Source organism: Mus pahari, chromosome 10 (genome assembly GCF_900095145.1).
Source record: "Mus pahari chromosome 10, PAHARI_EIJ_v1.1, whole genome shotgun sequence".
In the NCBI taxonomy this organism is placed as follows: Eukaryota; Metazoa; Chordata; class Mammalia; order Rodentia; family Muridae; genus Mus; species Mus pahari.
Window position 1 is genome coordinate 103,926,802 of NC_034599.1, and position 15,433 is coordinate 103,942,234.

Sequence of the window (15,433 nt, forward strand, 5' to 3'; positions counted from 1 at the left end):
GAACTCAGAAATCTGCCTGCCTCTGCCTCCCAAGTGCTGGGATTAAAGGCATGCACCACCACGCCCAGCTCCTATGTAAGTTTTAAAAGGCTTACACACACACACACACACACACACACACACACGTTTTTTTAAGTTTTTCAAATTTTTTTTTCAGGATTGAAAATGAAGCTTGGGGCCTCATTCCATGAAATACACTGTATCATATTCTTTTTCCTTTTTATTTTTTTGGAGACAGGGTTTTTCTGTAGACTAGGATAGCCTTGAACTCAGAGATCTGCCTGCCTTTGCCTCTCTAGTGCTGGTATTAAAGGTATGTGTCATCACCTCCCAGCCATCCCAAGTTCATAATTTTCTTATTTTTAAGATGATTTGGATGGTTACTAATACTGGAGCCTTACTGGCTTTCATCTCTTTCTTGCAGTTTTGTCGTTGACCTAAGTTATTGTAGTGATGTACTAGAAAATTCAAGTGCCATGATGAATGTTTTATACATGTTATATGTAAATACATATACTTTATAATAATCGTATTAAGTATCATATACATTTATTTAAAGTATTGTTACATAGCCTTTGTTGGTCTGGTATCTCTGAATAATAATAATAAATAATGATAATAATAATAAATAATAATAAATAAATAATAAATAATATTAATAAATTATTGCAGAACATAAGGGGAAGTCAGAGAACCAAGTTTTCAGGACTGTATTTTCTTGCATAGTTGGTTCCAGGGATTGAACTCAAGTTTTCAGGCCTATGCACAAGTTCTTTTATCAGCAGGACCATCTCACCAGCCCCCAGGATATTTATTTTCCTAGTTTCACTTCATGGGTAGATGACTTAAAAAACTTTCAACAGAATTGAGTTACTAGAAAAAAAATAAAAAATGTAGAGGTAGACATCGAGGGTTAGAAAGGTGGCTCAGAAGGTAAGTTCAGAGGAATGGGCTCAGGTTTAACATGATATTGACAACCATCTGAACTAGAGGATCCAATACCCTCTTCTGGCCTCCAAGGGCACCAGGTACTCACATTTTGCATATATATTCAAGCAAGCAAAATACGCATACACAAAAATTTTTAAATTTAGACTGAAAATAATTGAGCCACTGAATATTATGTATTGATTGTGGTGATAGCAAAACAACTCTATACAGGATGAAATTGCATAAACTGTATGTACACAGAAATGAATTTTGAGTTCTGTTTTTAAAAAATAGTGACTTGGGCTGGAGAGATGGCTCAGCAGTTAAGAGCACTGACTGCTCTTCCAGAGGTTATGAGTTCAATTCCCAGCAACCACATGATGGCTCACAACCATCTGTAATGGGATCAGTGCCCTCTTCTGGTGTGTCTGAAGAGAGTGACAGAATACTCATATACATAAAATAAATAAATCTTTAAAAAATAGTGACTTAAGATTTAGTCTGGTTAGCTGTAGTGTATGTTCCTAGTTATCTTTAGTTGTTGACTTGAGACAGCCTAGAGTCATTTTCGAGAGTAGAGCCTTGATTTAGAAGTTCCTCTGATCCTACTGGCATGTAAGCTTGACTATTAATAAATAGTCCTTGTCCACTGTGGGCAGCGCCATTCTTTGGGCAGATGGTCCTGGGCTGTATAAGAAAGCTAACTGAGCCTGAACCCTCAAACAAAACATGTTCTTCCATGGTTTCTGCCTAAGGTCCTGACCTGAGTTCCCAGAATGATGGACTGTAACCTAGAAATGTAAATTGAATAAACTCTTTCCCACTAAGTTGCTTTGGGTCATTGCTTTATCTCAGCAACAAAGATCAAACTAGAATTTGGACCTATAATAGTTTCCTGGTTTCATATTATACTTTTTTTTTGTATGTTTGTTTTGCTTTTTTGTTGTTTTGTTTTCAACACAGGGTTTCTCTGTATAACCCTGGCTGTCCTGGAACTCACTCTGTAGACCAGGCTGGCCTGGAACTCAGAAATCCACCTGCCTCTGCCTCCCAAATGCTGGGATTAAAGGCATGAGCCACCACTCCTAGCTCATATTATACTTAAGCTTAAATGGTTACTGTTGAAGAGAGTTGTTGGGTAAAGAGTACAAGGATACTTCCTGTGACTGTAATTATTTCCTAATAAAGATCTTCAAAGAATACAAGTCAGATCAGTGGTCAAGGTCACATTGTTGTAAACTTTCTAAGCTTTGAAGTTTCAATGTCACTATGATAAACAGTGAATCAACCTGCATTGCTCTGAAACTCAGTTAAATGTTCAGAGAAGAGTCCCTATTGCTTTCCCTGTGGTTCTATTCATACCTATACCATTCTTTTACATCTGTCTCTGTCTCTTACCTCAGTCCACATTTCTCATTAGTCCTAAATTACTTATTGTGTGTCTTTTTCTTTTTTTTCTTTTTTCTTAAATTTATTTTATGTATATACCCCACTTGCTCTGGCCCAAAGATTATTATAAATGAGTACACTGTAGCTGCCTTCAGACACCAGAAGAGGGCGTCAGATCTCATTACAGATGGTTGTAAGCCACCATGTGGTTGCTGGGATTTGAACTCAGGATCTTTGGGAAAACAGTCAGTGCTCTTTAGTGCTGAGCCATCTCTCCAGCCCCCTTATTGTGTGTCTTATTTGTGCCAGAATCCCACTGATTTAGGAAACAAGATGTGTTTATTGAAATAGAGTATAATTAAAGAATTTTTATGCATTACTGACATCATTAATAGCTTTCATGTATTAAACATTTTGTGCCAAGTTCCGTGTGGAGGCTGTTTATACATCTCTTCTGTAGCCTCTATTTTTGGGGAATGACTTAGTTTAGAAAATGTTAGTTTATTAAAATTTATCCTGACTTTTTAAAAAAATATTTTTATGTATACAGTGTTCTCTGTCTACATGTATGCCTGCAGGCTAGAAGAAGACACCAGATCTCATTATAGATGGTTGTGAGCCACCATGTGGTTGCTGGGAATTGAACTCAGGACCTCTGGAAGATGCTGTTAATATCTGGTCCATCTCTCCAGTCCCTGCCTTTTTTGTTTCTTTGTTTCTGTGACAGAGTTTCTCTGTGTAGTCCTGGCTGTCCTGGAACTGCATTTGTAGACCAGGCTGACCTTGAAATCTGGTGTGTTTCCCATGTGTGTTTGTGCCACCATGCCTGGGTGACTTTTTTTTTTAAAGTTTAAGCTTTAGGTTTCAGAGTCCCATGAAATCTAGGCTGGTTCCTAACTTACTGTACAGCTGAAGATGGTATTATCTCACCTTTCTGCACCTGAGATTGAAGTTTTGCTTTTATGAGGCTGGTAGGACCTTGTATACTATATCTTAGTCTGGTTTTGAGCTGGTGATTCTCCCACCTCTGCCTCCTGAGTGCATGGATTACAGGCTAGCCAAATGATAGTTTTATGTCTTTTCTTGTTAAGGATTCACCTTCCCTTACACTTAATTTTTTTTTCTTTTGACTCTTCATAGTAAATAATCAATCCCAAATGCTAGGATTAAAAGCATGCAACCCTGCCATCACCTGGCTGTTATTCTGTGCCTTTGAGTGTTTGCCTGCACATATGTATGTGTATCACATGCATGTCTGCAGCTGATGCCCACAGGAGCCCTAAGGGAGCATCAGGTCCCCAGTAACTGGGTTGTAAGCTGCCATGTGGGCGCTGGGAACTAATCTTTGAATGCAGGATTTTAAAAGCTAACTTGTGGTCAATTGTGGCGGTACATACTTTTGATCCTAGTACTAGAGAGGCAGAAGCAGGCAGATACTTGAGTTTGAGGCTTGTTTAGTCACATAAGGAGTTCCAGGCCGGTTAAGTGTATATAGTGAGACTCTTGTCTTTAAAAAGATAGTTAATTTGTATAAAAGTCAATTAATTATCCCTTATTTTTGTCCTGTTTAATGCAGCTCAGGTTAAGTAAAAATAAGACTGAAAGACTAGCATGATAGTACTCAAATCTGGTAAAATTACAGGATAGATACTATTTAAACATTAAATAGATAAGCTTCTGTCCTTTAGACTGATTATAATAGCTATTTACTTCAGACTTGTGCTGATTTTTTTGTTGATGTTGCATTGAGACTTGGCAGTCATAATGATAGCATATATGCAGTGAGTATCTCTTATCATTGGTACACCTGCATGCCAAGAGAAGTCTGTGAGACACCATGTGGTGGCTGGGAATTGAACACAAGACCTCTAGGAGAGCAGCCAGTGCGATTTTACGAAGTATATTCATATTTATAGTTTTGGGAAAACATGTAATTTTAGCTGTATGTTTATTATAATTTTCCCCTGGGGTGCATGTATTTCGTTTTCTATTGTACTTTGTTTACTGTGTTTTGCTAGCATGTATGTTGTGCACCACATACATGCAGTGTCTGTGCAGGCCAGAAAAGTATGTCAACTACTTTGTGACTGGAGTTATTGACAGTTGTGAGTTGTCTTGTGGGTGTTGCCCCAATGTATGTTTTTTTCAAATTAGAAACAAAGTGTTCTAACCTTGAAGCAGGGTCTCGTGGCCTTGACCTCACTATGAAATTGAATATGATCTTGGGTTTCTGATCCTCTTGGCTCTACCTCTTAAGAGCTAGGATTACAGGCATGCACTACCATACCTAGGTTATTCAGTGATGACTACTAAACCCAAGCATTTTTAACTACATTCCCTAGTCCTCTTTCTGTCCCCATCCCTTCTTTTGAGTTAGGGTCTTTATATAGCTCAAGCTAGTTTTAACTATGTAACTAGAGATGGCCTTGAACTTGTGATCCTTCTCTTTCTACCACCCAAATGTTAGAATTATAGGTATTCAGATATATAACCATGCCTGGGTAGTTTGGGATAAGAATCTTGTTAATGTTTAGTTTGGTGTTGAGCTCTTGGGCTCAAGCAGTTCTACTTCAGTCTTCTAAATAACTGGGACTACAGTACAGGCACATACCATAGGGCCTAACTTTATTTTGAAGTTTGACTATCTCTATCTCTTTGTAGCCCCTTCCTTTTCAAAACAGCTTTCAATATCATGATTGTATATGTGAAGGGGGTGGTTATGTGATGTGTGTATGCGCCTACTCTGGCATGCATATGGTCAGGACATGGAGTCAGGTTTTCTGTCCTCCTGCCTGTGGGTTCCTAGCTGTTAAACCAAGCACCTTCATCTGCTGAGCTGATGTCTTTAAACACAACTTCCTTCTAATGTTTTTCAGTGATTCTCTAATTTATACATTTTTTTGTTACTAGCTGTATTTAGGATTAAGGAATGAAACAAAATACATACATAATGGCTTGTATAGTATGGTTACATTACCTAGAAAACACCAGTTTAAATTTAAAAAGCCACACAGACACTCAAATGTGTAAGAAGGGTTTGCACACCAACATGATATAGGTTAGATTCAAAAGCTTTTTTTCTTTTGCTTGTTTGTAATTTTATCCTTTTTTCTACCAATATTAGATTATGATTGATATTGATTGATTGATTAATTGATTGATCTAGACATGTTTACTCTGTGTAGCCATAGCTGTACTGCAACTCACTCTGTAGACAGACTGGCCTCAAACCCAGAGATCTGCCTGCCTCTGGAGTGGAGTGCTGGGACTGAAGGTGTGCGCACTGGGGGTGGGCTGGGGGTTGGGAGGGGAGTGATTTGGATGTAAAGTAAATAAAGTAACGAAAAGGTGTGTGCCACTACTGCCTGGCTCATTATTGTTAAAGGTGGTGGGCCACCACCACAGAGCTTTGTTTATGATACAGTCATTCTCAATTTAAAAATAATTTTTTATGCGTATGTGTGTAAACAGTGTTAAATTCTCTGGAACTGGAGTTACAGATGATTATTAGATGCAGTGTGTGTGTGTGTGTGTGTGTGTGTGTGTGTGTAGGAGGGCGCTAGGGTCCTTTGCTCTTAACTACACAGTCATCTTTCCAGCTTAGCTGCTCAACCCTTTTGAGACAATGTCTGACTGGCCTGAAGCTTATTATATAGACAAGGTCAGTCTAGAACTTAGATCAGTTTGCCTTCGAGTGCTGGGATTAAAGGCATGGACCAACCACCACCTGGCTTTTTTTTTTTTTTTAAATCAAACCTTGTTGTTGTTGTTGTTGTTTTGTTTTTTTTTGGAGACAGGGTTTCTTTGTGTAGTCCTGGCTGTCCTGGAACTCACTCTGTAGACCAGGCTGGCTTCGAACTTAGAAATCTGCCTGCCTCTGCCTCCCGAGTGCTAGGATTAAAGGTGTGTGCCACCACACCTGGTCCTAAACCAAACCTTTCTTAAATGTATTTTTTTTTTTTATGTGTATGATTTCATGTATGTGTACCACTTGTGTTCTTAGAGCTCATGGAAGACTAAAGAGGGTGTTGGATCCCCTGGACCTGGAGCACAGATGGTTGTACACCACTATGTGGGTGCTGGGAGCTGAACCTAGTTCCTCTGTAAACAACAAATGACCTCAACTCTTTGAGCCTTCTCAGGGTTTTCTCTGTATAAGAGCCCTGGTTGTTCTGGAACTCTCTTTGTAGACCAGGCTGGCCTTGAGCTCACACAGATATCTACCTGCTTCTTCCTCTCAAGCTCTGGAGTAAAAGGCAGAGCTGCCACAGCGTTAGTTTTAAGATAGTGTTTTATGTATCCCAGGTTGGCGTGAGCTTGTTATGTTGCTGACAATGACTTTGTGAACTGATTTTCCCCTGCTTCCCACCTCTCGAGTTTGAGTGTTACAGGTGTGTGGTGCCATACTTGTTTATGCAGTGCCAGCAATATACCCAAGGCTTTATGTATATTGCCAACTGAACTACAGTGTCTGACAAGTGACCCAGGCTAGCTTACAACTCTTGATTGTTCTGCTTCAGCTTCTTGAATGCTAAGATTACAGGTTAATCACTATACTCATCTAGCAAAAACATCCTTCAATTAACTGTTGCCATTGATAGTATATGTGCTTTTATGCCTGGCAAGATATTATATATGGGTGATAATATTCATCAGACAATTGAACTACAGCTGTTCTAAATTATATACATGAAATTTCAGTGGTTCTTAAGACCCACTGAAAATAAAAACTTTTTTATCTTTGAAAGTGTTCCAGGTCTTAACAATATATCTTTACTACATTTTTTTGTCTTGTGGTATTGCAGTATTCTGTCTTGGTGAGGATTGAATTTAGGGCCATTTGCATTTTAGGCAAGCACTCTGAGCTATTATAACCCCAGTCACTCTGTTTTGAGGCAGGTCTTATGTAGCCCTGGTTGGCTTCCAATTAACTATGAAACCAAGACTGGCCTTTAAATCATGTTTCTGCTTCTGTTTCTCTAGGGTTGGATCATAATGCATGAACCACCGTGCCTGCTCCTTCTCAGTTCTTTTAAATCTTTTTATTTTGAGGTAGGGTCTACTAAGTTGTGCAGATTGGCCCAGAACTATGTAGCCCTTGCAGTTTTTGAACTTGAATCTTTTTGCCTCAGTGTGCTGTATAGCTTAGATAACTGGCGTCATTCATCATAATATGTCATTACTTCATTCTAACTTCCATAAATACCTGTTAATGGATCAACTGAATTGCTATTTAGATCTACATTTGGGGATAGGATTTTTGTATATTTCTCTTAAGGAGTGCATAAACAATGTAGCTGTGCTTGAATTGCCACAGAACAACATACTTAAAATACACATCCTTGTCACGTTCTTCATAGCTTTTCCCTTCTATGTAGATAGTCTCCAGTATGCCTTGGTACACTCATGTACATCAGACTTGGTGTTTTAGTCTTCCTAGAAATAAATGCATCTATACATACATAAAAATGTGATTCTTCATGAGAAACATGCCCATTGACCCTTATTCCATTTAATTGTTGCTTTCTTTCTATCTCATGCTTTATACTTAGGCAGTAGTGAATGAATTTTCTTGTAGAAACTGTTCTTTTTCAGTTTCTGCCTTTTATTTGGGATCACTCCAAAAGTATATTCATTAAAACTAATCCTCTGGAATTCTTTACATTCCTGGTCTTTTAAACAAAGTTGTTTCCTACTTTGCTGCTACATTGTGTATTTCTCAGTCTTTATATTTACTTCTTTATGTTGGAATTACTTTTGTAACAATCATTTTTTGTTACTTATTAGAAAATAGAAGCTCCTCAAGGTCAGAGCTGCTGCTTTACTCACTTGGTTTCTGGCACTTTGACTAGTGGTTTGCACCAGCTTCAGGAAAGGGTTATTACAAAAAGTGTAACTAGGCATGAAAGAGTGGACAGGTTTTATAAGTATCGGTTTTAATTAAAAGTTACATTTTGTTTTAAGTATTTATGATTCTTTTTTATTCTTTTGCATGTTTTCTTGGCTGAATGGGAGTAGAGAAGAAGAAAATGAGGTAAGTATAATTGAATTAGTCATTTAAGAAATGGCTTTTTAAGTTCATTTATTATAGCTGAAAATATTTAAAGTTAACTATCATTTTGGTTGTGAAATGAAGTTAATAGTTTTAATCAATTTGTTTTTTTTTTGAGCTATAGTAACTCATCGCAATGGAATATTGTGTATAACAAGAAAGTCATTTTTATTTATTTTTATTTTATGTTTATTGGTGTTTTGCCTGCGTGTATGTATGTATGTATGTATGTATGTATGTATGAGGGTATCAGAAGCCCTGGAACTGGAGTTACAGACAGTTATGAGCTGCCATGTGGGTGCTGGGAATTGAACCAGGGTCTTCTGGAAGAGCAGCCAGGGCTGTTAATTGCTGAGCCCTATCTACAGCACCAAGAAAGTAACTTTTAAATTTAAAAGATTCAAGAAATATAGAAAGGCGACAGAAGCTTGCAGTTACAGAATCAGTTTGTCTGTTTCTATATATTAAGTTTCCATGTAATATTTAATTTGAAAAATAGATTCCATTTCTTAAATGTTTGAAAACCACTGTTATGAGTATAATGTAACATGTATGTAGTGTAAAAGCTTTACTGTCTTTCTTTTTTTTTTCATTTTTGGTTTTTCAAGAAAGGTTTTTTTCTATCTAGCATTGGCTGTCTTGGAACTGGCTTTGTAGACCAGGATAGCCACTGAGACCAAAGTAATGTGCCACTGTGCCCAGCTTTAAAACTAATTTTCAATTTTACCATATTCAGGAGAAAAATTGTTCTCTTAAAAAAGCCAATGCTGGGCGTGGTGGTGCACGCCTTTAATCCCAGCACTCGGGAGGCAGAGGCAGGCGGATTTCTGAGTTCGAGGCCAGCCTGGTCTACAAAGTGAGTTCCGGGACAGCCAAGGGCTATACAGAGAAACCCTGTCTTGAAAAACCAAAAAATAAATAAATAAATAAATAAATAATAAAAAAAGCCAAAGTAAATTAAAAAACATTTATATGAAAAGTGTTGTAGATGATAAATTTATTTTATTTGGTTTTTGAAATAGGGTTTTCTCTGTGTAACAGCCCTGGTTGTCCTGGAATTCACAGAGATCCACTTGCCTCTGCCTTCTGAGTGCTAGGATTAATGTGCCATAATGCCCAACTATGGGGCAAAATTTTAATTTGGATTTGAGTGTCTGTCTTGATATTACCCTCTTTAAAATGTGTATGTATGTGTATATATATATATGTATATATATATATATATATACATATATATATATACACACACACACATATATGCATGCATATATATACATATATTTATGCATGCATGCTTGAATTTGTGTCTAGATTTTTTTCTTATTTCAACAACCTAGGTTATGCCTTTAAATTCTGACCTCCATCATTTCAGAAACTTTGGTAGATTGAGAGATAGCTTTGTCAGATAATGGAGAAGACTTCTTAGTTATATTTTGTTGTTCACATAGTAATATTAGAGAATAAATTATTAGCAGTACCATGGTGTCTGTCGCAGATAGTGGTTGGTGTTCTAAGGTAGAATAATTTCAGTTTCTAGTTTGACAGAAGGCCTGGTCTTCTTTTGACTGCTTTATCAGTAAAATGAATGCTGTAAGAGGCTAAGTTATACCAGGGAAGGTCATTAAAGTTGCTTGGACTTGTTGATTCCTACTTTAAAACAAAAATAGACATATCACAAACAGGTAGGTTTTTTTTTGCTTCATTTTAGAGTTACTGTTTTTTTTTTTTTTTTTTTAAGCATGTACTCTACTGATTCTATGTGATGCTAGGAGACCCTTGGTTTATTTAATCTTTGGTGTTTCTTAGATAAATAACAGATGAGGAAAATTATTTTGTATACTGAAGTGTCAGTTACTGCCATGTGTGTAAGTGCCCTTTACATACCAGGTTAAAGCAAATTCTTGTTGAAGATGCTACTTGAGCTGAGTGGTTGTGCATCATTGCAATCCCGGTGCTGGGTAGGTGGAAGCATGAGTATTAATATGAGCTCACAAAAACTGTTTGAAGCTGGGGGTAGATACTTAGTGATTGGTTATTCTTTATACTTATACTTATCTTTATACTTTTGCCTAAAATGTTTAATAATGAACAGCTGAGTTCCATTTGTAGCATAGTGAAAGTTATACTGCTGTTTTTTTTTTATTTCCTTGACAAACATTTTAAATTATAATGACAATTTGAAAGCATTTGTTATAGTAATAATTGTTTTGTTCTTTTATAGGCAAAGATTGAAAATGTGCAGAAAACAGGTTTCATCAAAGGACCAATGTTCAAAGGTGTTGCTTCAAGTCGATTTTTGCCCAAAGGCACGAAGACAAAAGTTAATTTGGAGGAACAGGGACGGCAAAAGGTGTCATTCAGCTTCAGTTTTACAAAGAAAACTTTACAGAATAGATTTCTCACTGCACTTAGCAATGAAAAGCAAAGTGATTCTCCAAACTCCCCAGCTACCCCTCTTCAAGTAGACTCAAACCCTAAAGTTAAAATGGACACTGGAGATACTTTTCCTGCTACAGAAGAATCTTCGCCACCAAAATCAAGAGTAGAATTGGGCAGAATTCATTTTAAGAAACATCTACTTCATGTGACATCCAGGCCACAGCTGGCTACAACTATAACAGTAGCATCTCCCCTTCCTCCTACAACACAGTTACCAGCAGTCATAGCAGAGTCAACGATAGATTCACCACCTTCATCTCCACCCCCACCTCCTCCACCTCCCCAAGCCTCATCACCAGCACCAATATCAGAGCCAGTGGCCTTGCCGCAACCCCCAGTAACAGCACTAATGACATCACCAAAAGGACCTTTACCAGTAGATGTAGCAGTGAGAGCTCAGCAGAAAGAACCACCAGTTAAAAGTGTACCTGAATTTATAGAGGTGGATACAAAGCAGGATATTGTATCTAATAGTTTGGAAGAACACACAATTCAAACTTTGAAGGAACAAGCAGATAATCTCCTACAAAAAGAAGATTCCCATATTGGGAAGGAAGAAGAGGTTTCAGATGGCTCTAAGATAAGCCTCAGTTCTAAAAAAGCAAGTTCTAAGAAGAAAGTGTCACAATTTGAAGGCACATTTCTTGGTTCAGAATCTGATGAAGATTCTGTACGGACTTCTTCCAGTCAAAGATCACATGATTTAAAATCTTCAACAAGCATTGACAAGGAAAGAGATTTTAAGAAGAGCTCAGCACCTTCAAAAAGTGAGGATTTGGGGAAATCATCAAGATCTAAAACAGAGAGAGATGATAAATATTTTAGCTACTCAAAACTTGAAAGAGATACTCGGTATGTATCTTCCCGATGTAGGTCCGAAAGAGATCGAAGGCGAAGCCGATCTCGTTCTAGATCTGACAGAGCCTCTAGAACTAGTTTGTCTTATTCTCGGTCAGAAAGATCTCATTATTATGATTCTGAACGGCGCTACCATCGGAGTTCCCCTTATCGTGAGAGGACACGCTATTCTCGGCCATATACTGATAACAGGGCACGGGAGAGCTCAGACTCTGAAGATGAGTATAAGAAGACATATCCAAGGCGCACCTCAGCCCATTCCTACAGAGACCTAAGGACATCATCATCATCATATTCTAAATTTGATCGGGACTGTAAAACTGAGACCTCTTACTTGGAGATGGAGAGAAGAGGAAAGTATTCTTCAAAACTAGAAAGAGAATCCAAACGGACTTCAGAGCATGAAACCATAAAAAGATGTTGTTCTCCCCCAAATGAACTGGGATTCCGACGGGGGTCATCATATTCCAAGCATGATAACAGTACTTCCCGTTATAAATCTGCCCTTTCAAAATCTATATCCAAGAATGATAAATTTAAAAATTCTTTCTGTTGTACAGAATTAAATGAGGAAAACAAACAATCTCATTCGTTTAGTTTGCAGACTCCTTGTTCAAAAGGTAGTGAATTAAGAACAATTAATAAGATTTCTGAAAGAGAAAAGACTGGGTCTCCAACTCCATCAAATAAATTAAATGATTCACCTACTTTTAAAAAGCTAGATGAATCTCCTATTCTTAAGCCTGAATTTATAGGACATGATAGCCATGAAAGTATTAAAGAATTGGAGTTATCAAAAGTGAAAAATGATCAATTAAGAAATTTTTGTTCCATTGAATTAAATGTAAACGGATCTCCAGAGACAGAAGCTGATGTGGCAACATTTTGTACTTCTAAAACAGATGCTATATCAATGACTTCTGATGATAGTGTGACTGGATCAGAGGTATCCCCTTTGATCAAGGCTTGCATGCTTTCATCAAACGGATTTCAGAATGTTGGTAGATGCAGAGAAAGGGACTCAGATGATACCTGTAGGCAGCATAATACGTCAAAAAGTCCATTTAGGGAAATGGAACCTTTGTTGTCACCACACCATGATAAACTCATGTCTTTGCCAGTTAAGACTATAGATTATTCCAAAACATTAATTAAAGAACCAGTTGATAAGAGACATTTTTGCTGCAAAACCAAAGATTCAGATAGATACTCTTCTCCAAATGAAAGCTCTGAAGCTGAAAATACTGAACCTTCAGTCATGAAGATTTCTTCAAATAGCTTTGTGAATGTGCATTCGGAATCCAAAACAGTTATATGTGATAATAGGGAGCTGACAGATCAGCACTCAGAATTTACATGTGATGAATATAAACAGAGCATTGGTAGCACTAGTTCAGCTTCTCTTAACCATTTTGATGGTTTGTATGAGCCTATAGGGAGTTCAGGTATTATTTCATCTCTCCAGAGTCTTCCATCAGGAATAATATGTGAAGAGAACACATCTCCAACTCTAGATGCAGTGCAGAGTAAAAAAGGCATAGATTTTTTAAAATATGCAGGGAAAGAAACAGATGTTGGTAGTGCCCTTCCTGATTCTGGAAAAGGATTTTCTTGGGAAAACAGGCATAATAATGTGTTATCTGGGCAGTGTTTGCAAGAGGCTCAAGAAGAAGGGAATTCCGTATTGCATGAGAGAAGAGAAAGACCAGAAATCCCCTTAGATGAGGAGGAACGAAGAGGCCATGCACATATTTCTGATGATTCAGAAGTTGTATTTCCTTATGATTTGAACTTAACCATGGAAGACAGTGATGGTATAACTTACACCTTAAAATGTGACAGTAGTGGAAATGCTCCAGAGATTGTATCTAGTGTCCATGAAGATTATTCTGGATCTTCTGCAAGTTCAAGTGATGAAAGTGATTCCGAAGATACAGAATCTGATGACAGCAGTATTCCAAGAAACCGACTCCAGTCTGTTGTGGTTGTGCCAAAGAATTCTACTTTGCCCATGGAAGAGACAAGTCCCTGTTCTTCTCGGAGCAGTCAGAGCTACAGACATTATTCTGACCACTGGGAAGATGGATTAGAGACAAGGAGACATGCATATGAGGAAAAATATGAGAGTAAAGGCTGTTCTCAAACTGAAAAATACTTCCTTCATAAAGGAACAGAGAGAAATCCAGAAACTTCTTACTCACAGTTCAGCAGGAAAGTAGATAATCACCTGCCTGAAATTGCTCATTCTCAAAGTGATGGGGTTGATAGTACAAGTCATACAGACTTGAAATCTGACCCTCTAGGTCACCTGAATTCAGAGGACACATTAAGAGCCAAAACATCTAGGCCACAAGAGCTACCAGTCTATTCTGACGATTTTGAAGATCTCCCAAATAAGTCTCGGCAGCAGATGATTTTCTCTAATCGGCCAGATAGTAGTAGACTAGGAAAAACCGAGCTGAGTTTTTCTTCCTCTTGCGACATTTCCCGAATGGATGGCTTGCACTCATCAGAAGAGCTCAGAAACCTAGGGTGGGACTTTTCCCAACAGGAAAGGCCCACTACCACATACCAGCAACCTGACAGCAGCTATGGAACCTGTGGTACACATAAGTATCAACAAAGTACTGAACATTATGGTGGGACCCATAATTACTGGCAAGGCAATGGCTATTGGGATCCAAGATCAGCAGGTAGACCTCCAGTAACTGGGGTTGCTTATGAGCGAATCCAAGGGCAAGTACCAGATTCTTTAACAGATGATCGTGAAGAAGAGGAAAATTGGGATCAACGAAGTGGATCACATTTTTCAAGCCCGTCCAATAAATTTTTCTTCCATCAGAAGGACAAGGGATCAGTGCAAGCACCGGAAATAAGCAGCAATTCAATTAAAGACTCTTTAGTTATGAGCGAAAGGAAAGATTTTTCAAAAAACTTCGAAAAAAATGATATAAAAGAGAGAGGGCCTCCTAAAAAACGAAGGCAAGAATTGGAGAGTGATTCTGAAAGTGATGGTGAGCTACAGGCTAGAAAGAAAGTTAGAGTGGAGATAGAGCAGGGAGAATCATCTGTGCCACAGCACTCAGAGCTGATGGGGCCTTCGTGTGCTATGGATGACTTCAGGGACCCACAGCGGTGGAAAGAATTTGCCAAGCTGGGGAAGATGCCTTGTTACTTTGATCTTATTGAAGAAAATGTTTATTTAACAGAAAGGTGAGCCTGACATAGTTTTTAAATAAATTTCTGCTCCTTTTTTGTAAAAAAAAAAGAAAAGAAAAGAAAAAGAAAATCACTAATTAAAAAGTAGCTTTCCAGCAGTTTAGACTGAAAAAAGAGTTGAGTGATGAAACTTAGATAACAGAATCTATAAAATGTCATTTTCTATTTATATTCACTAATAGATATGCTCCCATTTTTCCATCTAAGAAAAATGATGTCTAGTTTTTTTGGTTTTATAATTCTTTTTGTTTTAAAAAGTATATTTTTCATGTAGTTTTAAAAAGTATAAAATAGCCTACTTTTTTTTTGGAGTATTTTTTTTTTTATTAGATACTTTCTTTATTTACATTTCAAGTGCTATCCTGAAAGTTCCCTATACCCCCTGCTGCCCTGCCCCTACCCACGTACTCCTACTTCTTGGCCCTGGCATTCCCCTGTGCTGGGTCATATAAAGTTTGCAAGACCAAGGGGCCTCTCTTCCCAGTGATGGCTGATTACGCCATCTTCTGCTACATATGCAGCTAGAGACACGAGCTCTGGGGGTAC

General features: G+C 37.8%; 1 protein-coding gene across 4 annotated transcripts in view; it reads left to right on the forward strand.

Moving 5' to 3' along the window:
- Setd2 (SET domain containing 2, histone lysine methyltransferase) overlaps nucleotides 1–15,433 on the forward strand; it is a 94,570-nt gene that overhangs the window by 8,902 nt on the left and 70,235 nt on the right. For 3 of the 4 annotated variants that reach the window (XR_003844676.1, XM_029543841.1, XM_029543840.1), the window contains exons 2-3: nucleotides 8,314–8,353; nucleotides 10,593–14,881. Coding sequence is in view for 3 of the 4 variants with exons in the window: in XM_029543841.1 (XP_029399701.1) it covers nucleotides 8,314–8,353; nucleotides 10,593–14,881 (4,329 nt within the window). In the remaining variant the exon portion in view is untranslated. The remainder of the gene's footprint in view (nucleotides 1–8,313; nucleotides 8,354–10,592; nucleotides 14,882–15,433) is intronic. The other variant, XM_021207438.1, reaches the window with a different exon arrangement.